The sequence below is a fragment of the Corvus brachyrhynchos genome, unplaced genomic scaffold, assembly GCF_000691975.1.
Source record: "Corvus brachyrhynchos isolate BGI_N302 unplaced genomic scaffold, ASM69197v1 scaffold221, whole genome shotgun sequence".
NCBI classification, from domain to species: Eukaryota; Metazoa; Chordata; class Aves; order Passeriformes; family Corvidae; genus Corvus; species Corvus brachyrhynchos.
Window position 1 is genome coordinate 1 of NW_008236622.1, and position 26,073 is coordinate 26,073.

The window sequence follows — 26,073 nt, forward strand, 5'->3', positions numbered from 1 at the left end:
TACTCACCACCTCACCAACCAGACCCACTCCCAGCTCAGGTACCATTGTTTCCCATCTCTCTTACTGCCTTTTAGAACTTCCCTGTCTTCTGAATCCTGGTCCCATAGCCAAGTGACATAGTTTTTATACTGGAGGGTCAGAGCTTTTCCTTGCTTATCACACTTTTGGAACATCTCTTCTGGGAGTTTTTCTCACTTCTAACTATATACATCTTCCAATGGGTCTCTTCTGCCACAGTGCTGTTTTTTTAAGAGTAGACCAGACATATGATAGTTATCGCACATACTATTTATTGCCATGTCCATATATATTAAAATTATTCTTTTGTGTGGCAAATTTTCACCTGTTATACAGATGTTATTGTCTGTATATTTTAAAATTTAATTTAATTTCCAATTTTTTTTTTTATTTGGGATATAATCCAATTATATTTTCCTGGGAAAGACTAGTTTATTATATAGGATATGTACTAAACTGTCAGTTTAGGTAACTTTTAATAGCTGGCTTACTCCAGTTTTAATCACTGATGTCTATATGTATCTGCTTAAGTACAAGAGGGTCCTGGCTCACCTACTCAGTTTAGATTTCTTCTGCTTTTCTTGGTAATTTTTAAGTATGTCTTTCTTTGTAAGGAGTTAAGGTTGACATGTAGATACATCCCTAAACGTAACTATACCTTAACATGGCATTGAAAAGCAAAGATTAAGGACCTCTTTTCCTTATTTTTTGTTGTTGTTAGTAAATACCATGAGGAACTTTCAGGCTCAACTCTGCTAAGAGGTGATGGGAAGTTTTTTCCTTCAAAATTATCAGCATTCAAAATATTACCCAGGCCTCACATGTAAATGTATACACAGTGTACCTCCATTTGTACATATTAGCACTGGCTATTTACTATTTTTTTTGAGTGTGTAAAGAACATCTTGTGAATGCAATACTCAATTTAAGTCCCATAAGTGATGTGAGTACTGAAACCCAGACAGTTGATAGTGCAGCAGTCTATTCTGGCTAACCAGCCCTGTAAAGTTTTTGAATAAATTCTTCCTATTTAGTCAGAAATAGCCTTTCTGATCTGGACACTAAAAACTCACTGCTTCACTTTGTATAATGATGTCTTAATAATGCCTTTTACCCAACTTTCCTCATCAACCTCTAGCACAGATTTCTGATACACAAGAGTACAGATTCTTTGTGGGTCCAAAGATAGAAGGCTGGGTTGGCCTTTGGAGGGCTATTGACTGATCTCATCACTATTATATCTGAGCAACAAATACAAAGTAAAACAAGCAAACTGGGAACCAAGCAGCTGCAAGAGGTGGAGACTCAGAGGGACTTTCCCTTTCTTCACAGGTCGTGCTTCCTGCAGCGCCTCTGGGGATCCACATTATAACACTTTTGACCACAAAGTCCATAATTTCATGGGAAATTGCACTTATACCCTCTCCAAAGTATGCACTGTCTCTGAGAGTCTTCCATACTTTGATGTGTCCACAACAAATGAGCACAGAGGAGCCAACACCAAAGTCTCTTACGTGAAGTCAGTGCATGTGGAAGTCTATGACAATCAGATTTCTCTTCTGAAAAACAAGAAAGTGAATGTAAGAAAATACCTATTTAAAAGATATATATAATTTTTAACTGACATGCAGATAATTAAACATTACCTCTGTAGAGTTTATAACGAAACTTTGTCTTTTTATTAATAGTATCTACCTCTTTTAATGAGATCTCCAACAAACTTGCTCAGATATTCTCTAATGAATTCCAGTTTCCTTATGCACAAGATCCTATCTTTCAGTAATCTGTACTAGCTGCTGGAAGTTGTAGGAGTCCCAGCAGCCATACACTAACTTTTACAACTTGCTGTACAGGTGAATGGTCGCAGAATGAACCTGCCTGTATTTATGGAAAAGAAGATCAGTATTCAAAGCAGTGGTGGATATGTTCTACTGGAAACTGACTTTGGGCTGTGGGTGAGATATGATGGAAATCATTACGCAGAAGTCTCTGTGCCCTCTAATTACAGTGGTTTGCTCTGTGGCCTCTGTGGTAAGTGGTGCTGGTAATTACTTAAACTTTTTTTCTTAGCATGTAGAAATTACAAGAGTAGTTTGTCTTGTGAGTTTCTGATTATTCTTTGGTTTGGATCATCTGAAGCTTCCTAGTTCAATTACCCCTTCATGGGTTTTTCACACTTTCAAAGCAGTAAATCTACCTAGGAATATAACTGTGCAAATAGCACTGTTTAATTTTTAGTCCAACATTCTACATGTAGGATGCCAGAAAATGAGTAGGGTTTCTTTTAGATAAGTTTTTTCTTGGATGCCATGTAATCTAGTTACATAGGAACTTACAGACTTCCTGCTTCGAGTGCCTGAGAGCAGCTCTTGTCAGTCATCAGAACACAATTCTGCTCTAATTTTGCCCAGTACAGACTGATGTTACATATATATTCTCCCCATCTCATTTTAATTTATTTTACAGCCAGAAACCTAGGTTTTTCCTACAGGTCTGAACTTCATGTGTCCCATAAATCTCTTTTTACCCTCACAGGTAATTATAATGGTGATCCAAATGATGACAATATAAAGCCCAATGGCGACACTGCAAGCGGTTCCACTGATCTTGGAGAAAGCTGGCTTGTGCCTCAGAATAACACCATGTATGTATAATAATTTATTCACATGGCATTTGCTGAGCAAACTCTTAAAATCAAATGTTCTTCTACTCACTCGCTTTTTCATCCAGTACCATTCTACATCTTCCAGCTGCCCATTAGAAGTAGGGAGCTGCACTTTTACATAAACCAGAGAATGATATTAGGGCTTCTCTCCTTTAAGTCTCATTTTCCAAAGCAGGAACTGTCTGTTGAGTGTGAGGGGGGATGGTACATCAGTCCAGTTCCCTAATTGGAAACCATAACTGTTTGGATCCCATAGCTCTTCTTTTTTCAGCTAAGAATAAGCCTTTGAATCACCCAGAAGGGATCAAAAAAGGAGTCCATTCAGTGAGAGGGCTGACATCAGCTTTACAAAGAAGCTGGATAAAGTCTTGTGACTGAAATAAAATGCACTCTTTTGTGCAGGGTTGACATATATTAATTTTCCACTGAAAATCTGATAGTAAGAGTTGTGACACACGTTTGATTTGCTTGCTTTCCCCAGATGCTCCAGTGGTGGGACAGAAGAGCAATGTGATCCTGTGTTGGAGAGTGAAGCGGAGAAAAACACAGCATGTGGCATGATCACAGACCCAACAGGTAGTGTGTTGGTAGATCTCTGTGAGCCATGTGATGGAGCATGGTCTAGCTTGTTTTGTCCCTTCTGTATAGTCTCTTTTTCTGAGCTCATATTGGAAGCATATAAAACCTCCAGTGTGAATGGCCAACGTAAAACCCATAGGTGCCTGGTCAGGATATGTCATCTGTTCAGACAGTGCCAATGTGTCCATGAATTTTATCTGAGAACATGTGCAGGGAACCATAGCTGGTCTGGGCAGCATCAGTTTGCTTGCTAAAAGAAATAGTTCAGAGGGCACTGTCAGTGTGTGTATTATAGATAGTTTATCTGAAATTCTGTATATGGTCCCTATAGTTGTAGAATTAGTGATTTGCCTGGGCAGCAAAGCTTGATTTATTTAAGCTATGTTGTATCAATCATGCAAAAAGAAGAAAACCTGATCCAGAGAGCCCATTCTCATATTTTGCATCTTGTATCCATTTCAAATACTGGATTAACTTATTTAACACAGCCTGGAACACTCACAATGTGTTTGCTGTGAAAGAAAATACATGGTGGTCACAGTCTTAACATTGCAGTGGGTTTTTCTATCCTTCTATATATCCTTCTTGTTTTACACAGGAATCTTCAAGGACTGTCACACCAAGGTGCCTCCACAGAATTTCTTTGAAAACTGTGTTTATGACGTATGTTTCACTGGGGGACAGGCAACATCCTTATGCTATGGACTGCAGGCCTATGCTGAATCGTGTGTCAATGCTGGGATATGTATAGAGTGGAGGAATGCTACTCTTTGCCGTGAGTGTTGTGATATAAATATCTATTCTGAATTTTAACTTCATTGTTCTCTATCTTTTCCATGCATGTTATTTCATTTTACGTAATGTTCTGAGTATAGTTTGTCTTTTATAATGTCTTGAGCCTGCTTCAGATTCAGAACTATTCCAAGATTTGTATAAACCACTAATTTTTGAGAACATTAGGATACATGCAGATTAAATCCTTGAAGTTCTATAATGTTTATAATTTGCTATTAGTTTCTTGGAAAAGTCTGATTACATTCAACTGTGTCTTATGTGAGCTTCTGCATTGGAGAAATCAGTCCCTTTGCTTCAGTGAAAATCTACCATCCTCAAAGTAAGTGGAGCTGGTAGTCCTCCATAAAACATGCTTATCAATGGCTTTTGGTTAAAAAAAAAAAGTGACCTTGAAAAGCAGCTGTTTCTAGGAAGTGCTCTATTTCTCTCTAAAGCAAAGAAATTGAGTATTATCACTTATCTCTCAATTAATTCTCTTCAGAATGACCTTATGGTAAATTTAATATAATGAAATATTTCTTAGAATAAAGCTTTCCAGGGGTTCCGCTGGTGCTGATTTTAAGCAACACTGGACACCTTCCTGCTTGCCAGACATACAATCATAGGATCGTAGAATGGTTTGGGTTGGAAGGGACCTTAAATATCATCTAGTTCCAATGCCCCTGCCATGGGCATAGACACATTCCATTAAAACATTAAAACTTGCTCAAAGTCCCATCCAACCTCATCTTGAATAATTCCAGGAATGGGACATCCACAACTTCTCTGAGCAGCATCTTCCAAAGGACATTTAAGTCCACAAACTACACACCTGGAGAGAAAAAAATAAGTCCTCTAAAGGTCAACCATACTTAAATAAACCACAATTGTTTTCTATGCTTTTTTTGTCTTATACTAATTTTTATTATACCAGTTACCACTGGACTACCTTCTGCAGCTCTGCACCTTTTTTCTTTTTCTTTTCTTTCTTTTTTTTTTTTTTTTTTTTTTTTTTTTTTTTTTTTTTTTTTTTTTTGATATGATCAACAATTAGCTCTGCATTTAAAATAAACCATAAAAAAATGGACAGGTTCTAGGAGCTGGTCAGTTTGGAAAAAGAATCATTGTGATAAAGCACCCAGTAAGTCAGCTCTGAAAGGACAGAGCACAGAGAATTCATATATAAAAAGAAGACAGAGGAAGAAATAAGCTTCTAACCCTCCAAATCAGATTAAGGCTGTGGACATCCAGACTCCATAGTCTGAGGCCATAGGCCAGGACCTAAATATCTATGGCTTGATTTTAGTAATAGAGAAAACTCAGTGACATTAGAAAGATTGACTCTTGAGTGCTCTTTTCATCAGTGATTCAAATAAAAACTCAATTAAGATCCTGACCGAGGGATGGAAGTCTGGATAGATGACTGGAGATGTTGGCTGTAATTGTCACACAGGACTAAGAGACCGTGTTGTAGGGACAGAAATAAATGAGAGTCATATGTAGTGATTTATAAGAAAATCCAGCCAAACCCATGTTTTCCTGTGTTTTTTTAGATGACAGAAATGGACAAATACTTTGGGATTTCTGTAAAATGTAATGTTATCCCTGGGGACCATGTTTTGAGTGATAGAAGCCCAATTCTACCATAAGCTGAGGGGTGTGAAAGTATATTGTTCTCAAGGAGACTCAGTGAAAGACAGAGTGTGATTTTTAGTTCTATTTTGGAATACATGGCAGGTGTTCAAATAGTAACTACAGTAATGGGGATATACCAGCTGGTATGGCAAAAGATTCTTCTATTTCCTTAACTGGGTCACTTTACACCTTTAAATCAGCAGAAAAAAGTTTGCTGAACCAAGCACAATTAGTCATGTGTGATCACATCAGACCTACCCTCAACAGAGCCTGCAACATTTGACTTGTGAGGGGAAGCACAAGGGGTGCCCACGTGTCTTGCCCACCTCTATCAGAAGCCATCCATCTCCCTCAGCAAGAAATTTCTTTGTACTCAGCACTCTCCTGTCAGACTTTCTAACGGCCATTTTGTATATTTTCAAGAGAAAACAGTGAAAAAACCAGGAAAACTTTTATTAGGATTGCCCTTTTGAGTGATCTTATTTTTTCTCTTCATTTAGCAATGTCCTGTCCTGGAGGCAGCATCTACAAGAGCTGTGGTACTAGGTGTCCCTCTACCTGTTTGAACATCTCAGCAACTGATTCCTGCAGTTCTTTGCCAGTGGAAGGTTGCTTCTGTAAGGAAGGCTACGTTTTGAGTGGAGACAAATGTGTGCCAGAAAGCAACTGTGGTTGTATTGATGAAAAAAACCAGTATCACCAGGCAAGTCACCTCAGACATTTAAAGAAAAAAAGGAAAAAACCAAAACCAAGGGATCTCATTCGTTATCACAGTGAGGGAAAAAAACATGTTAATAACATGACACAATTCATATTTACACCATTAATAATTTCAAAATAGACTTACTTTGTCAGCTTTCTTGATCCATGTGTGGCTGCAATTGCCCAAATGACCATATATCTTGCGCATTCTAACAGTAGTAATATGATTTTCCCTTATGGTTTTACCTTCCCATTTATCTTATAATATATGCTGCTACATTCTATTTTTCCACATAGCTGAACGAAAGCTGGTTCACCCGTTATCCCTGCACTGAGCGCTGCACGTGCAAGGCAAATAACACCATTGAGTGCAAATCCTGGGAATGTGGAGTCCAAGAGGAGTGCAGTATTCAGGATGGTGTGCTGGGCTGTCATTCCAATGGTAAGTCCTGCCTGAAAATCACCCCAATGTCAATTCCATAATTAGACCCTCTTCTTCTAGCTTTATTATAAATATCTTTTCATATGTGATAGTAAAGAAGTCCCAACTGACTGCTGCCAGTGCTGAGATGAAAATGCATGATGTTCTGTCTTGCAAGCACAGATGCCTCCTGTTGTAGTGAATATCAGCAAAAACTGATGCTGCCCAAAAGTCTGCAAGGCTGCTTGGATTCTATTTGTCCTGATAATGAAAATTCAAGTCCCACATCACAAGTGCTGCAAGCTTTAAATTTGGTTGCATTTCTGTGAGAATTGTATTTCTGTGGGCCTGCGTAATGATAAGTGCATTATGTATTGATGTATATATATGTAATTTTATTTACTTTTATATTTACATCTATATTTATACAGTTAATAATGTATTTTTATATAGATAAGTAGAAAAACTCTGTATTACTCTCAACTATACTATAAATCATAGCTTCAACAGCATATAGAAATGGTTGCTGCCAAGTAATATAGAAATTTGCTGCCAAGTTGTCATTCTGTATATAATTTGCAAATTAAATTTAGGAGATGCTTTCTGGAAACTTCTTATTTCCAAATAAATGTTACTGGCATGAAGGTGAGATGCCTCTGTGGAAGTTTGGCCACATAATAATGATCAGGATGAGGTTGCTACACTAAAGCAAATTGCTTTGGTCAGCTGAGTCCATGGTGAAATCCAGTACAAAATTCTTAAATAGTTTTTTCACCTTCAGGTCAAGCCACATGTCAAGTGGTAGGAGATCCCCATTATTTCACTTTTGATGGAATGAAGTACACTTTCGTGGGAACCTGCACCTACACTTTGGTTGAGGTTGTCAACACTGCCACCAATGTCATTCCTATAACCATACTTGGCAAGAATGAAGACAGAGGACTAAGAGGGGCCACATACCTGAAAGAAGTCTACATAGATGTGCATGGTGTACGAATCACCCTTCAGAAAAACAAAGGAATCCTGGTAGGTGGTGGTGCTCTTTATTGTGGCAAGAAGTATCTTAAAATTCGCTCACTTAGAGTAGCTGTAGGAAAAAGGATCTTCACATTTCCTAAAGAATATGTATACATATGCTTAATACTTGTGGGCACCTCCATTAAATGGATGTCATGAGGAAATAAAATTTCTCACTAGTTCCCAAGGCTTCTGGTTTGGGCTTACTGTTTTATTGTCCATATCTTGGAGATTAAACCCAGGGCCTCCATACTGGGGAATTGTTCCCTGAATTAGACTGTGGGACTCCCTACTTCAACGGCTTTTATCAACCCAGTCACCTACAGTGAGCAAGGCATAATGCATCAGTCTAAAATAACATGGGGAGCCATGGCAATACTGGAGGCAGGTAATCTACCCCATAGGTGAGAAAGGCCTTGCTCACTACCAGGGATCTTTCTAGCTCCCTGTTAAAAGCAGAGGATATGAATCCTGCCCAGCCCTCCTCAGCTAAAAGGCTGATTCCTGCCACCCATAGCTGGAATATGCAATGGTGGAAATGTAAACAGCTAAAATTGTCACAGAGAAATCTTCAGCACTGCTAGGAATATAGATTGTGAGCTTTCATGGAAGAATGTCCATACTGACAAATGACACATCTCTCCAGCTGGACAATGAGAGAGTCTACACTCCAGTGCAGAACCGACTGCAAGGGGTATCCATTGGAAATGTTGGCAGATTTATAGTAGTGGAAACCGACTTTGGTGTGATAGTGAAATATGACGGCAATCACCATCTGGAGATCACCCTCCCACGCTCTTATTTCTCACAGGTAAGGTTTAGTATACAAATATCTGGAGTTGTTTCAAAAGCGCTGCTTTGTGCATTTACTTCTAGTTCCTTTTATTCCTGTGTTTTGCTATTGCATCTTTTGCTGTATTGTAAAACATAATTGTTTTCCTTTCTATTTTTTTTCTCTTTACAACAATTTCTTTGTGTTCCAAGGGGAAAGTTAAAGAAAATTACCTGTCATGGGGAATACTTCTAACTTAGAGAAATAGCAGCTTGAAACCTTAGGGAATCACAGACTTACTGCAAACTCTGTTTTGTTTCTCCATGGGTGCAGTCAGAATGTCTGAAATGTCTGGTATGGGATTGGTTATTGTTGGTGATTTGGTCACATTATTTCACAGGCAACAAATAAGAAGTTATTGGGGAAGTTGATGCAAAGAGGTCATGCTTAAAATACGGTTCTTTTCCATCTGCAGGTGCATGGCATGTGTGGTAATTTCAATGGTAATCGTGAAGATGATCTGTCCTTGACCAATGGTACAGTTGTCACTGCCCCACAGTTTGGAAATAGCTGGGAAGTGGAGAAAGACAGTGATAAGGGGTAAATGTTAAATAATTTTCATACCTCCCATCTTACTTCAGGAAACAGTGAATTGTTTTAAATTGTTTTGACTCTTTGCTACTTCGTAACCTATAACCAACATACATGAGACCTTTTTCTTCTTGAATTTGAAGCTATTCCCCACAGGAAAACACTGCACAGGCCAGAGGGAAACCACAGCTATGGACCTACCTATGTTCTATGGGCCTACGTACACACTTGGGGAATGAGTCTTTGGGGCAGTCCAGTGTGGACTCTGTTTATTTTACACTGGTAACACCCAGAGCAGGATGATGGTGCTGGGGAATGGTGAGGGCCAGCTGCTCCCTGGCAGACAGGGAGCCATATGTGACAACATGGCTGAGAAAACAATGGCCTCACCATCCGAGGTCCATCCCACTCTACATGAGCGAGGCAAGCAGGGAAGCCCCATGGATGGAAGCCAAGGTCAGCCAGGCTCAGTCAAGTTCACCACAGAAATTTGCTGTGATGAGACAGACCCAAGGTCAAGCTGTGAAGTCAATCCTCTAATCAGGTTCAATTTCAATGAGAGTAGCAAGTGTCAGACACAGTGTGGTGGTTGTCAAGCAAGTCTACTTCTGCCGAGTCTTTCATTCATTGACAGAAGGAAGTCATAGTCTCCAGTCTTTTCTACTTTTCAGTGGAAACAAACTTTTCAATTTCAGTCTGTCTTATAGCAGCCTGTGTCCATTGCTTTCTTGCAGTTGTTTGCCAGACTTAAGAGAAGATGATAATCCTCCTTGCACTGCTGAGAATAAACAAGTCATTGAAGGACAGTGCAACGTTCTAAAATCAGACAAATTCAAAGTATGCCATAGTCTAGTCAACCCTGACGACTTCATAGAGATCTGCATCTATGATATGTGCCAGTATGATGGTATGAAGTCTGCTCTCTGTGACATAGTTCAAGTCTATGTTGACACCTGCAAGAATCATGGAATCACCATTAAATGGAGAAATAGTACATTCTGTCGTAAGTACACAAGCAAGTGAAAAAACTGAAACCTGAATGAATGATAGCAGGAGAAACTTAGCAGAATTAGGTGAAAAAGTTATGTAAAAGAAAATTAAATCTAAATTCTCCAAAATGCAATTCTACTATCATGATTCCATTGCTGCACTGAACTGTGTTCAGGTTCAGATAAACCCAGAGATAACCCAGAACTAGACAAGTTATGGATATGAGCTTGGAGTGAGAATGGTATCAGTAACCAAATGAGATATTGTAGTGAGCCTAAAATGAAGAAATAGTATAACCAGAAGACTGAAAGAAAGAGGGATACTGTGTTAGGGGACTGGGCTCAATGCTACTCACTGTGATTTGAACGAAAACTGTCAATTTGCCCAGTTGTTTATTACAGACTCTGTTCTCAGATTAATTTCCACGGTGTGTGCCTCACACCACCTGTTCAACAAAGCTACAACCAAATTATGTAAAAATTAGTACAGCTCATGTAGTGGGGTTTTATCTGTGGCAGTTTTTTTACAATTTAGTATTATATTGTGGGATTATCACATAATGTTGTGGAGGACAAAATAGTTAACTGGTTAAAAACCAAGTCAGATCAATGTTTAATAGATCTGAAATACCTAGTTTCCTCCTTGCCGTGAGTGAAGGAAAATACTGGACTAACAAACCTTTCATCATGTTACACTGTTTCTTGAACTGTACATTATGCATGTCTAGGCACTGGCAGAAATAGGGTTTAGAGCTAGATGAACCTGCAGTCTGACAATGCATATCTGCTGCTCTTGCACATCTGTAGTTAAGCTAAATTTGCACCTGATTTGCATCAATGGAGAGCTGAATATTTTAAGGAATTTGCCTTTCAGGGTGTCATTTCTAGCAGTGCCCAAAGAGGCGTTTGCAGCTGAACTGGAATACTGAATCCAGATAATCTTGTGCCAGGTGGTTCAGTCATACCTGTAATAAAACTGAATAAGCAGTTCCAGATAGCATTCTTTGGTTTGTTTTTTGTTGGTTTTTTTTTTAAATAAAAACCAGCTGATGATCAAAATCAGCTATCAAAAGGCAGTTCTGTACTACCATTTCATAGGCCAAAGTGTAGCTTTCAGTGTTTGCAGGGCACTTTTAAACGTATTTAATAACGCCGGCTCTGTTCTTCCACGCAGCATTGCCCTGCCCGTCCCACAGCCACTACAAAGACTGTGTCTCTCCCTGCCCGTCAACATGCAGTGACATTTTTGCCTCTTCCCTTTGTGAGAAGACAGAAGACTGCACAGAGGGCTGTGAATGTGATGATAATTATGTGCTCAGTAATGGCAACTGTGTGCCTCTCAGCAGTTGTGGCTGCAGGGATGATGACAACAATTACTACAGTGTAAGTAGTTTGTGGAGCAAATCTCTGACTTCAAAACCTGTAGAAAATTGGTTTCCTATCCATCTTAATATGAAAGAGAGAGAGAGATCAAAGACTTCAGGGTCTACCTCCTAAACACTTTTCATCTGATTAGTGAAAGCTGCAGGCTTGGGTATTTGGAGATATAGAAGCTTGCACCTGAGGCCAAAACTGAGGCCTATTTGAAACCAGTCAATTGATCAGTTATTCAGGCAGTCTGTCCTAGTCCGGTTTTGTGTTCAAATTCTCATGTTGAGGACAGTAAGATAAATGGGCTGAGATCCCCTCTCCCAGGCTCTTGGCAAAACTACACTTAAGCAGTTGTGGAATTGCCAACTGGACAAGGTTGCGCCTAGCTATTGTCCACACCCTTGGCTATTGAACTTCCATTGCACTGCAAAGCTGAGCACCTTGATAACGTATTATTAACACAACTTGTGTCCAGGCTGGGGAGACATGGATAACTCCACACTGCACCAAAAGATGCCAGTGCCAGAAGAATGGTGTCATCAGCTGTAAGAGCTATAGCTGTGATTCTAGAGAAACCTGCGTGATCAAAGATGGAAAACACAAGTGCAATCCAACAGGTATGTGCAAGCAGGTCTTCACATGGGGTTCACTTGAGGGCTTCAGAAGGAGGAGGATGTGGGTGTCCATTCTTTCTTTCATGGCTATTCCACTCTTTCATGGGGAAAGAAGGCAACTCTGACTGTGTTGTTGACAACATGTTACTGAATACAAAAAGGCCTCAGTTCTCATAACAGAAGGTTCCTATTCCATACAGAGAATTTGTAGAGGGAAATGGATACCTGGATATAATTTACTTATATCTAGAAATTTGACAGTTCATTCTGACTAGTTTGAATAAATTTTTTTTTAAAAATTCACACTGCGTCTACTGAACCCAAAACTCAGTTTGGGAATCCTATCACAATTACCCTGTTTTTTCCATTTCATGTTGATTTGAAAACAGAAAAAAACAAACAAACAAAAAAACAAAAAAAAAAAAACCAAAAACCAATAAGCAAAACCAGGACAGAGCAGATCTGGACAGATAGGTCATAGGTCAGTCAGAGGACTTGGGTGCTTTTCATTCAACATTTGTGTTGGCTAGGCAAAGTTAATCTCATATTCTCTAGGGAGGCTGGGTTGATTAGGAGAGAGCTTGTTGCATAGCGTCCCTACACTTCAGTTTTGAAGAATAGCATGGCATCAGTCCTACTGTATTGAGGATCAACACAAAAGCATAAGGCAAATCCAGTGTTCCCCTGCTACATTTTGGCAATATATCTTAGAAGAGGTGCCCCAGCAATTTTAAGGATAGCCTTGCTATGCCTTGCTCCTGGCATAAACGTTTACTCTGTGTTCAGTGATTAAGGAGAATACAGAGATGATAGTCACTGTATCTGATTGTTAGGTCTGGTAAACCCAATGATCAGTTTAGTAACCTCACCAGAAATCAATGACAGCAAAACTAAACATTGCTTTTCAAATTTGTAACAACACATGGCAGAGGTTATGAAAACAACATCTCTCGTGAGGCCACTTCAAGCTGTGCTTGTGGCAGTTATTCCTCTGCAGAGGGCTAATGTGCACAACTTAGTCTCAATAAATTCTATAAACCCTAATGTTCTGCTTCAGCTCAGCTGGCTCACAGTGGTTCTCAGCAGAGGAATGAGTTTCTCTGCCCACCTCTCCATCTGAGTGTCCATTCACTAGAGTGAAGCCTGAGCACCCATCTTTACTTTCAGACCTGCATGCTAGCAGCAACCATTTTTATCTAACATTTTAAACCAATCCATGCATGGGGTCTGGCACATGCATATTTAGACTGGAGAGTAATGAAGCTCTTCCCTTTCAGGTTTTGGGAGATGCCAGGTCATGGGCGACCCACACTACGTCACCTTCGATGGACTGGTGCACCACTTTCAAGGGAAATACACGTATATTCTGGCTCAGACCATCCCTGACTTACCTGACACTCTGACACAGTTCAGCATTGAAGGCATGAACTATCCTTTACGTGGAAGTCGACACATTACTTACCTGAAAGAGATGCTCATCAATGTTTACAACCACACAGTGCGATTCAGACAGAACAAGCAGGTTCTGGTAAGTCTCTCCCTGACTGCAGAGCACAAAGAAAGGCCCTCCCTTAGAGTAAAACACCTTTGAGTAATGGACTTCTTTTTTGAAGAATTAGAGTATGACAGAGAACTGTATTATTACATCAGTGCTATGAGGCAACTGCAAATGAGATTTTCAGTTGTGTGGAGTCTTTTTTCTCCATAGCTATGAAAGATACAATTCTACTTCAAACAAATAAATTAATAAATATATTTTTATCAATGAAACCCCAAATATCCCAAGGCTTACAATAAAGCCACACAAATTTTTATCAGTGGTAAGGAAAGGTTTGTTTTATGATAGGATAATTTAATTTTCTTTCTCCTTATTGGAGTGTAAAAGTATATATAGCTGCTATTACATTTTTAGCTCAATACTAGAAATTTCTTAGGATGATATGAAGTACTGTGTTCAGATCACTTTCCACAATTCATGATTTTGTTAACTTAAAAAAATAAATGCTCTTAAATTATCTGATATATTTATCATAAAACCAGAGTATTCAATTGTAGCATTGACCTGTACTGAAACCAGATTTTAATTTGGCCTATATATATTGAACTTTAATTTTTTCTTTCCTTGTTAGTTGGATGGTGTGAGGGTGAGGCCCCCTGTTCGGCCTCATGAAGGTATTCGTATATATCAGAGGACAACAAGAATTTACCTGGAGACAGATTTTGGCTTATACCTGAGCTTTGATGGCAATCAAAATGCAGGTAAGTGATACTAAAAGACTGTGCAGAAATATTTATGCACTGACCCCAAAAATGTTTGCATTCCAGAGGAGGTTTAAACCCATGGCGAAACTTGAAATCTTCACCCTTTGAGCTTATGGTCCTATGGGATATGAAATACCAGAAAACAACAATAAAAAGTGTTTCTCATGAACCAGAAAAAGCCATAAAACTGGCATTTCTCCCTCTGGATCCCACTGAACTTAGGAGAAATGAGATGTAGAGTCAGACTGTCATATATTTTTTTCATGTTAAGTAAGGTCTGAGTGATAAAAACAAAAGCGAATCACTTTAAATTGCTAATTGGGATGATGGGGTGAAGTCTTAACCCAGTCACAAGAGTCATAGGACTGCGATCCTGAAGCTATACACTGTGAGTATATAATTTTGCATACTTCCTCTCAAGCCTACTCCAGATAATCCCATTCTTTAGTGTTTGTCAGGACTTTTGCAAGGCATATACACAAGTCACTCATGTAAGCTGGACACACATTACCTCCTCTGTTCAAAGCAGAGTTAGTCCTGATTTACAACTATAGCTATATAGCTATAGTATTTCTGAGTGTATGGTGAAAGTGCCAGGCTATTTATTTACATGGCCATCATTCCAAACCCTGAAATTCCAACTGCAGAAAGCAAATGTCTGTCTATAGAAATTCTGTTTCTCAATGATCAAGTGGATTGTAAGTGAAGGGCAAAAAGTGGGTGATGCATTCAGTTTGTTGCAAAGCAGTAAGCAGCGTGCACTAAAAGCACCCAGGCAGTGATGTCATGTTATATAAAAACTTGCAAGAAATTGCTTTTTATCATGATTCATGTTGCAGAGCACAGAAACTGTGAATACATGTATGAACAGCTATGTTCAGGTCTGTGCTCATATGCTACGTCTTAAGCCCATGTAACATTACCAGCTTCAATCTGAATCATGACATGTGGCACTTGGCATTGATTTCCACCTCTTCCATACACTCGGTGACAAAAATTTCTGTGTCACAGCTTTTTTGCCTTCTGACTTTCCCTAGACATAAAGCTGGCTACCACCTACAGAAGCAGAGTGGAAGGCTTGTGTGGAGACTTTGATGGGAGATACAGAAATGACTTCACAAATCCAGATGGTGTTTGGGTGAGGAATGTGAATGTATTTGGTGAAAGCTGGAAAGTTCCTCTGAAAAGAAGCTCTCGTCTCAGGTACTTGATTTGCTATTTAATATCCACAGCAAGCACTGCCACTAGAAGTGAGTGAATTAAGCCGTAGTTAACCTCTAGGAATAACTACACTGTCCTTTTTCTGTCTCATCTTTCTTCTTCCCTTTTTTTTTGTGTAGTGACTTTTCCTGTTCATCACTAAGGTGAACCATCAGTGCCCTTCTATCTGGCCAAAAGAGGCCTGAACTGTCAGTGCATCAGTCCAGTTCAGTTTCCCTCTTTGGAGTCACAGCCATTACAACTGTTAGAGCACAGGGATGAATAACATTTTTGGCAAGCTCATGGTTCCTTGCAAAGATAAATACATGTTGTGCTGAATGGGTCTGAGTGAGTGCAAATCCTGATTCAATGTTAGTCTTTCCTCTGGAATATGAAGGTAGCTTTGAAATCCATCAACATAAATTCACAGTTCCTTCCAGAAAAGGTTCTTGAAGAGTCTGGTTTTCTTGCTTTCATAGCTATCTATTTTTTTTCTACCAGTACACAAAAAGTAAGGACATTCTTTTGACTGTACATGAGCATGATATTTGGGGTCAGGAACATTCTGTGCTAATTACACAACTTCGAAAAAGGCTTTCCTTTCCTTTCCTTTCCTTTCCTTTCCTTTCCTTTCCTTTCCTTTCCTTTCCTTTCCTTTCCTTTCCTTTCCTTTCCTTTCCTTTCCTTTCCTTTCCTTTCCTTTCCTTTCCTTTCCTTTCCTTTCCTTTCCTTTCCTTTCCTTTCCTTTCCTTTCCTTTCCTTTCCTTTCCTTTCCTTTCCTTTCCTTTCCTTTCCTTTCCTTTCCTTTCCTTTCCTTTCCTTTCCTTTCCTTTCCTTTCCTTTCCTTTCCTTTCCTTTCCTTTCCTTTCCTTTCCTTTCCTTTCCTTTCCTTTCCTTTCCTTTCCTTTCCTTTCCTTTCCTTTCCTTTCCTTTCCTTTCCTTTCCTTTCCTTTCCTTTCCTTTCCTTTCCTTTCCTTTCCTTTCCTTTCCTTTCCTTTCCTTTCCTTTCCTTTCCTTTCCTTTCCTTTCCTTTCCTTTCCTTTCCTTTCCTTTCCTTTCCTTTCCTTTCCTTTCCTTTCCTTTCCTTTCCTTTCCTTTCCTTTCCTTTCCTTTCCTTTCCTTTCCTTTCCTTTCCTTTCCTTTCCTTTCCTTTCCTTTCCTTTCCTTTCCTTTCCTTTCCTTTCCTTTCCTTTCCTTTCCCTTTTCCCTTTTCCCTTTTCCCTTTTCCCTTTTCCCTTTTCCCTTTTCCCTTTTCCCTTTTCCCTTCCCTTTCCTTCCTATTGCTTTGAAAGCCCTTTGGAAATTGCTTAGCCACTAACACATTGCTTTTTCAGAAAGTAAATGGAACTATATTAGCAGTCAGGATATATTTTGGCTGCAAAATTTGCCTGCCAGAATAGCAGAAAACAGTATATGGGGCAGTGTTGAGCATAAAGGGGATATGGAGGCTGGCCCGTAGGAGAATTCTGGCATTGCAGGCATGCAGCCCGTTGTTCAGTGAAAGTGAACATATGTCCAAGAAACAGGGCTTTATTCCAGCTGCACCCTTCTGACTAACATTCAAATTTTGTTGAATAGATTGGATGGAGGAGGCAATGGATGAAACATGTATCACGCAGAATTTCCAAAGAGATAACTACAGATATCCTGTTTACTTTAAATATCCATGAATCTCTGAGATGGTAGGAAGTGTTCCAGTACATCTTTGATTTGCTATATCTCCTTCCTACTCAGGAGAAAACGTGAAAGAGAAATAAGCTTACAGTTACACAAGGCAGAAGTATTCTTGCAGTGTTACTCAGAGAGTAGTACCATGAATGCTAGATGTACACAGAACACTGATTTCATAATGACTTCATTTACAGACGAGATATCAACTCAGAAAATGAATCTGAGGAGGAACCAGATCCAGGACTTTTCCAAGGCTGCAATGAAAATCAGCTGGAGCAGCAAAACACAACTTCAAGATGTCGGATCCTGACTGACTTAAATGGCCCTTTTACCAAATGTCATTCTGCAGTCCAACCAGATTTCTATTTCACGTAAGTGTCTACTGCAGACAGTTGTTCTCTCCATTTGCAAAATCATTTTGGCAAATAGTTTCTGACAAGAACTATCTTCAGTCATCTGCAGTCTCCAGGGTATTAACAGGAGCTGCGGATAGTAAGTGTCTTTGTAGAACTGGACCAAGTGATTCCAGTATCTATATATTTACATACCCTTATTTATTTTAAAATAGTTGTGATTCTCTTTCTTTCCTCTATTGAGAGTTTCCCTTCTCTGTTATCTCTACAAAGCAGCTTTCCTCTTTTCCTACACAGATAAAGCAGCAGTGTTAGGCATTATCCCTGTAGCCTGGAATTTCCAATGTGCTTACAGTTCTCATCCACATTCAGTGAGAATTTAGCACCTGGGTCTATTGGGTAGCAGTTCTAGCTTCATCAAACCTGTGTCATGCCATAGCCAAAGGCTGAAGCTGTCAGTGACACTTTTTGAATTTTTCATGGAGAAGTACAAAAAACAGATTAGTTAAGAGCAACTAACTTGGTATCTTCAAGAAAGTTCCCTCTGCTGTGTTTCAAGGTTGCTCTGCCTCCTACATATACAATTCCTACATACCTAATTCTGAGCTGTATTTGTCCCCATATTCATCACTCATCATTCATCCATCATCAGACACAAATTTGCCAAGTAGCTGCCAGTTTTCTTTAGTTATGTAGTTGTGCCTAATGTTTTAAGACAGGTAATGCCCACCCCAAAGTCCCTCTTATCTGTGAGAAGAATGTTACAGTATCTCAAGCCAGATAAAGTGGACCACTGGCTTCAATATATATATAATATACTAGTAGGACAGCCTGTTCTACCTGCTTGGTGGTGCCCTGATTTTTCTGAGATGCTGCATATTTGCAGATTCCATTCATCATGGCTCTCAATGCCTCTGAAAATCAGGCCGTGAATATTCAAATGATGAGCAAAACTGAGAAGGTAGCACTGGCAAACAGACACTGGATAAAACAGAATTCAGTGTCAACATTCAAGGCACATGGACAGGGGAGGTTATCCATGTATTGAAAAAAGTGTGTAGTTCAGATGTAAGACTTAGCAGCACTAAAAAGTGCTCTATAAGCAAGAAGTAGCCCAAAACAAAAGCAGAGAGCAAAGAAGAACTTACTGTCTTAAGTCAGGCAACTGTTTATTGCTTGGTCCAAGGGAGGCTTAGATTGCATATGAGGAAAATTTTCAATTTAGGCCATGGTCTAGTGGTGGACCTGGCAGTGTTAGGTTAAAGGTTGGGCTCAATGATCTTAGAGGCCTTTTACAGCTTTAATGATGCTATGACTCTATATGGACACCTCACATAGCAGCAGCAGCTGCACAACAAATGACCTGATCTTCCCATTCATGTGCTTGGGGTGTCTTTTAATCCTGTTTCCTGTCACCCAGATACTGGAAAACAAAACTAACTCAGAGTGAGGCAGAAAAGCAAATGAAAACAACCACTAACAAATGTGCTGGGAATTACCGTTTTCTCATGTTGCACATAGGAGCTGCCTGTTCGATATGTGTGTGGAAGGAGATGAGGTTGCTACCTTGTGTCGCAGTCTGGAGGAATATGTGCTGGCTTGTCAGCAGCAAGGAGTCAGCATGGATGGCTGGAGGCAACAGACAGACTGTGGTAAGCACAGGAAACAGAAAGCAGGGATTCTACCTACAGGACTCTTAAAATCTGAAGTTTAAATCTTTTCCTATATCACATCTTCTCAGGAAGTAAAAAACATATTGATTCACACTTCACTCACTCTTCACCATTAAGAACGTTTGCTTTGCTGGCCTCTCTTCTGTGTCCTATGCTGACCTTTGCATTTAAACCTCACCTTAGAAAGATACTTAGGAAATCAGAGCTGTCAGCTCCCATCAGAAGTTTCATGAGTGAAAGGTGTCCCCATTCCCAATAGGACAAAAAGTTTAAATTTTGGAGACCATCACAAGCTACAAATCGGAAGGCAAAACATTTCATTTCAAACTCTCTTTAAATCTACAAAACATACTAGTTATCTTTTTTGCCTGTGAAATTTCAAGATTAAAAAAAAGATTCAACTGAAAACTCAAAACTTTTCAGACTAAAAAATTATGAAATAAAACTTACAATCATTTCAAACATATTTATCCTCTTTTTTTTTTTTTTTTTTAATTTTGGAGATTAATCAAACCATACTTTCCCTGTGTCTGCTATGCTTAGATGACTTTGTATTTCTGGTGAAACACAGAAAACATTTCCCAAAGTTGTGGAACAGCTCTGGCACTTGAAGGGATGGCAGCCCTGAATGTGTGAGAAGTGGTTTTGAGATCAGTGTACACCAGGAATGACAGCACAGTATACAAACAGCTTTGATGATGCATTTCCTGACTTTGGAGTGCTTCACTTACAGTTCAGTACTACTACAGATGTATGCACATCTGTGAGTGTGTGTGTGTTCATCATATTGCCTCCTACAAAATGGATCAGAAAGGCAATTCTGTAACTCACTAATATACTGCAGCCCGGTATAACTGGACTCCTTATTTTCACAGGTATATCATGTCCTGCCAACAGCAAGTACAGCTCATGCATGTCTGCATGCCCAGCATCCTGCAACGACCTGACCAGCCCCTCTGAGTGTGAATCACCCTGTGTTGAAGGCTGTGAATGCCTCCCTGGTTATGTTCTTAGTGGCTTTGACTGTGTGCCTTACAAAGAGTGTGGCTGCACATACCTTAACAAATACTATGAGGTACAGTCTCTCTGTGGGTCAGACAGCTCCCACAGCACTATTTTCTCCCGTTAGTTATTTTGACCATCTCCTCATAATTCTCAGCATGTAATTTTGCATTAGAAACATTAGAAACAAAGAGCAACTGTTTGATAAAATTCTGGTTTCTGGAGAAAGGCAAGAGAGGTCAAGATCTCTTGGTCTCCCTCAGAAACTCTGCCTGCCAATCTAAGGGAAACACTTGGAGAAAGTATGTGATAAACTCATGTTAGTTCTTGACCTTTATTACACTCACAGGCTCTAAAGTTTACAACACACCAGTTACAGCAAAATTCCGTGCGTCACTGTGGCCCTGCTCCTCTCAGTGAAGAGTGGTATAGGCAGGGTTGAGAGTCCGTAGAGTTGGGTAGGACATGAAGAAAGCTTTGAGCAAAGCTGGATTCTGAGGAGAACCCTCCACTGTCACTGCAGGATACAACATCTTCATTATTTCATTAGATTTCTGGTTTACCACTAAAGATTTGGTACAAAAAAAGGCCTAAGCCGGTACAGATTTACCATTGATAGGTGGCACTTTTAAGAAAAATGGCAGCTAGCATTTCCATATTGCCTTGGAGGTATGATGTGATTCATCTGCCACTCATCTTCAGCAACAGTTGACCATTTTTGGTTGCACATGTACCCTGCCTGGGGCTAGGATCTCATGCCCCAAACTCTTCTTTTCCTTTCTTTCTTGGGCTATCCTCAAGTTTCAAAGAGCTGCATTAGTAAGCTGCTTTCTTTCTTTTTTTTTCACAAACCACTTAATGAAAAACCAATCTGCCCTATTGTCATTCATCAGGAAAGTATTGGAAAGAGTACAGTGAGGGCCCCAGTGCTACATTCATGATTTTTCTGGCTGATTTTATTTGATGTTTTTTAACATCTAACTCCTGTTCTTCCAGATTGGAGAAATGTTCACCACTGATGACTGTTCTCAGAAATGCCAGTGCACAGAAAGCTCCACTGTTTTCTGCTCTGACGAAGTGTGTGGGTCTGGTGAAATCTGTGGCATTTCAAACTACAGTCGTGGATGCTACAGGAGTGAGTCAACCACTATCACATTGTCTTTGTTGCTATGAAGTCTTGACCTACTTTAAAGGACATCACTGGATTAGGGATAGTTACAAGAGAGAGTGTACAGAAGAAAACCATGCAAGGGATCTTGCTCCGATGTTTCACTGGAGAAAGAGTATTTCTTTCCCTTATCCATGTTGTCAGATACAAGTAATATGCTAAAATACAGGGGATGTGCAGCATTAGGAGTCAGTGTAATCTAAACAAGAACAGTTCTCTTCAGGGTTGGATTATCTGAGAGTCAAGTGTTTCTCCTTTTTTCCCAGGTGGCCCATGTATGCCAAATCCTTGTAAGAATGATGGCATTTGCTCTGAAACTACCAACAGCACCTCCCTCCACTTCTGTGAATGTTCTGAACTCTACACCGGACCAAACTGCGAGGCTGAAAAAATAGGTAATAAAACTATTTTGTATTTCCCTGTCTGGGTTACACCCACCACTTTCAAAAATGGGTGTAATTATGGAGAAGACTGAGCTTGCTCTTCATTTTCATTATATAAGTTAGTACCCCAGTGGGTGAGAGCCTGTGGTCATCCAAGCAGAAAGGAGGGCCAGAAGTCCAGTGGAGAGATACCAGAAAACAGGACAGCAGGGCTTGGTACAGCACACAGGACCTGGATCTGACATCACTCCAGAAAGCCACAGAGAACACAGTACAAACCAAACAGACAGGCAAGAGTGGAGAAAAACCACTTCTCTTCACAGCATGGTTAGCTTTCAGTGACAGGGCTCTTGTTTGTTCTTCAGCTGAAGACCCTGACACAGAGGATTCAGACCACACAATTGCCATCGTCATTGGAGCTGTGGCAGGTGTAGCTGTTATTGTCATTCTCATCTCCTCTACAGTGTACCTGTTCAGGTAAGGCTTTTCCCAGCTTTGTTACATCCAGCAAAGTAAAGACACCTCTTTTAGCACCTGTGAACCTCAAAACTCCCATCAGTTACATACTTGCAAGAGCAGAAAGGAGCCACAGCATTCCGTATCTCTTCTGAGGAATGTGAGGGTAAACTTACCTTTTTTTGGTTTTTTGTCAGGAATGAACATATGTCATTTCTTATACACAGGGCATATGCATCACTTATCATAAAACTCTAGCTTCTCCAAAACCCAGTTCCATTCATGCTCACAGCATTGTTTGATCTCTCACTATAAATAAGACTAGAAATATAAATAGGTTGCTGTTCTTTTTTTTTTTTCCATTGTACAGAAGGAAGAGAAAGGCGGATACAGTTACAGTAACAAGGGATTCTTCTTTGAACGAATGGCCCACGGAAAAATTGGATGCCAGAGTACGTGAGCAAGATTATGGCTGCATTGTGAACAGTGCATTTGATCAAAATGAATCCCCAAATACATACCTATAGTTAACAATATTATTCCTATTCATTTGTCATACTTTTTAGTCTTTTTAGTCTTGTATTTTAATTATTTCTAATACTTTGAGAAGAAATCATAATAAATTTATCATTGTGTTTGTTGAAAACCTTTGAAATTGTTCATTTAAAATATCTCCCAGATCTCACATTGTAGGCCCAAATTGTTCTAACTGACAGAAGAGGCTCTGTCAGTTGTCTTCAAAGGCTGTTTGAGAAACACAAAGTCCAGACAGACCTTGACGGCACAAGTGTGCTGCACAACATCACATACACAACTCTGAGAGATGTACAAACCATAGACTGATGTGGTTAGAATTCAAACTGAAAGAGAGTAGGTTTAGGTTAGACATCAGAAAGTAGGTTTAGGTTAGATTTTAGAAAGAAATTCCTTACTGTGAGGGCAGTGAGGTACTTGAATGGGTTGTCCAGAGAAGTTGTGGATACCCTGTCCCTGGAAATGTTCAGGGCCAGGTTGGATGGAGCTTTGAGCAATCTGGTCTAATGAAAGGTGTCCCTGCCCATGGCAGGGGGTTGGAACTGGATGACCTTTAGGTCCCTTCCAACCCAAACCATTCCATGATTCTATGAACTAATTATAGCATCCCAGGCAGGTCTTCATGAGATCTTACCCAAATCCTTCCATGGGGAGGGGATTAGTTGACTGACATGGACACAGTTCTTTACTCCTTTTCTGGCAAGGCATGTCCAGCTGGGGAGAGAAAGAAACAAGACACTGAGCTGACCCGCGGACAGCTGTACTGAAAAGGATAACCCCCATTATGCCCTTAGAGTGGAGGGAACAAGAAGTAGGCTTGTCATCAGTCCCCAGCCTGTGGGGGCTAAGCAAGAACATAACTTAACAAAAACTTTCTGAAGAATAAGATCCTGTCATAAACTCTCCTTGGGGTCTTCACAAACTCAGAAGCTGCCACACTGATGAATGTGAGAGGAGCTCTGCATCAACTCAGCCCCAAACCATACTAAGGAGTCCTCTACATCAGGAGACTAAAGGCGTTTGCAGCAATGCCTAGTAACATGCTGTGTGTGAGACCCACCCCATGACAGACCACTCACAAAGCTCAGGAACTGAAGCATTGCCTGAGCCTTGTCCAAGCCCAGAATGGATCACCAGGGCTATGAGTGAAGCTTTGAGATGTAAAGCACCATGAAAAATTTTTCTGGTGCTTTTCCAGTTCATTGCAGGTTACTTTCTGATTGTTGAGGAAGATGTATAGTACAAGTATCTCAGTGTGCAACTGCAGTGTGAGATGCAGATTGACCTCTGGGTGGCAAAGCCTGACTGAACTGGTGTCTTTACATAACAAAGGGCACGGGGACCTGTGACACAGCCACATGAACAGACACTCAGAGACACAGCAGGAGCTGAGGACCCCAGACTGCGAGGGTATAAAATCCACAGGGTTTCTTTTGTTTTGGGTCCCTCCGGGGAGGCACCCAGCTCAAGCTATTGTTTTGTTGTTGCACCACGATTAATTTATTTTAAGGATCCAGATGTTTAGACTGTGCTATGGGAAACCTGGGGCTGAGTAGGTTAAGAAGACTTTGTGTGATTGTGTGAGTGTGAGGTGTACAGGGGGGCACCTCGGGGGGCTCTGATGGGGCCTCAAGCGGAGCAAGTGTGACTGCCAGAGTGGGTCCTGGATGGTTGGACAGGAGGGTTTCCTTAAGAGGGCTTGCTGTTGTTTCTACTGTAATGCTGGTTATTATTTACTTACCCTTTCTCCTTTCCTTTGTATCCATAAACTCATGTTAGCCAGAGAAGTATTTGCAGTCTCCACTGTGAGTTAGGTTATTCTGTTCCATTCAAGAACACACCAGCTGTCCCTACACACAGGCCACAGCTATTTTGGAAAGGGTATGAACAAAAAGGGCCTTTCAACCTCATTACACAATGAAAATGAATCAGCGAGAGAGACCTACTCGTCCACAAATGAACTGTCAACTTTATGCTGGAATTTCACTGTGTTTATAATACCATCTTTGCTGCCTGTTCAGTGGCAGTTCCTATTGCACTCTTGTGCCTGTTACAGCGTGATTCAGTGACTGCCGAGCAGTGCTGATCACACTCACCTCCCTTTGCACTCGGTGGGAGAAGAGGCCAGTCCCTGCCCCGCAAGATCCCAACTCAGGCTCCCCCAAGAAACAGGACCCTGCTGCACCCAGGTGAAGCAGATTTCTGGGTTTCCGTGTATATGCTTTTTTTTTTTTTCCCCCCAATACTACAAGAATTGCCTTGGTGATTCAATTTCCAGTGCAAAGCTTTGCAAGTAGCTCAGACTTAAAGAAGGGGATGATACAGAAAGCAGAACTGCCATTCAATGCTCCACTGACTGAACAATTTCATGTCACTGGAAGACAGAAAGATGATAAATCTTCCACTGCTCTCATCTTTTAAATCAACCAGCTTGCTCACCTGACTTTTGAAATGTAAGGCTTTAAATACACTGCTTAGTGCAACTCCCCCAGAGGACAGTTTTGTTGTTAGTTTTATCACACTCTCCAGCACCAGTCAAGGAAATGGCTATATGGGCTCAGCTGTGCTCATCTCTTGGACCAGGACCCTTGCTGGGCACAATCATGATATTTCTCTGATGTCCTGAAGGAAATGGCCAGGCCACGTCATAAAAATATATCCTAGAAATCTCTTCACCCTAAAATTATTTCACTCCGAGCTCCAGCTCCTTTGTTTTTCATCACAGTGAAGAATTAGAACGGCACAACCTCATTTTTCTCTCGAAAGGTTTCCTAGTGAGGGATGCTCGCTCACCGCTCGGTCGAGCAGGACAGGAGTCCCTCCGCACCTGGAGGGGCTCAGGGAGCGGCACCACTCCAGGAAAGTGGCAGTGCTCTGTCTTCCTCGGGGGCAGGATCGGATTTCTCACTAAACGAGTGGATTTGGAAACAATCTCGGGAGGACAGCCTCCGCATGGGAGGGGAGGTGGGAGGGAGAAGGCGGAGGGCGGTGGCACGGGATGGGATGGAAGGGATGCGGACGGCTCGGGACAGCGCTCGGTCAGCGTCGCCAGTGAGCCCGGCAGAATCCGCGCAAGCGCCGTCTTCTTGTTATTCATAGCGGGAGCAGCGGGCCGGGAGAGGCCACGACAACAGCGGGACAGGCCCTGGGGTGAGCGGAGCTCGGGGGATGCGAGCGGGCGTTTGCCCGCGGGATGCGGCCCCCTCCAGGCTGCCGGGGGGG

At 40.7% G+C, this 26,073-nt stretch overlaps 1 protein-coding gene across 1 annotated transcript; it reads left to right on the forward strand.

Annotated features, from left to right (window-relative positions):
* The first annotated feature begins 6 nt into the window (after positions 1–6).
* LOC103624842 (zonadhesin) lies at positions 7–22,922 on the forward strand. Its single transcript, XM_017726405.1, has 24 exons — positions 7–39; positions 1,352–1,599; positions 1,873–2,050; positions 2,555–2,663; positions 3,166–3,260; positions 3,862–4,038; positions 6,173–6,375; positions 6,672–6,816; positions 7,577–7,821; positions 8,459–8,623; positions 9,060–9,184; positions 9,910–10,178; positions 11,339–11,547; positions 12,011–12,152; positions 13,427–13,677; positions 14,279–14,408; positions 15,449–15,614; positions 17,477–17,653; positions 19,157–19,287; positions 20,184–20,383; positions 21,307–21,445; positions 21,745–21,873; positions 22,227–22,338; positions 22,688–22,922. The coding sequence occupies exons 2-24, from the start codon at positions 1,420–1,422 to the stop codon at positions 22,842–22,844; spliced, it is 3,834 nt and encodes a 1,277-aa protein (XP_017581894.1). The 5' UTR covers positions 7–39; positions 1,352–1,419; the 3' UTR covers positions 22,845–22,922.
* Positions 22,923–26,073: the final 3,151 nt, after the last annotated feature.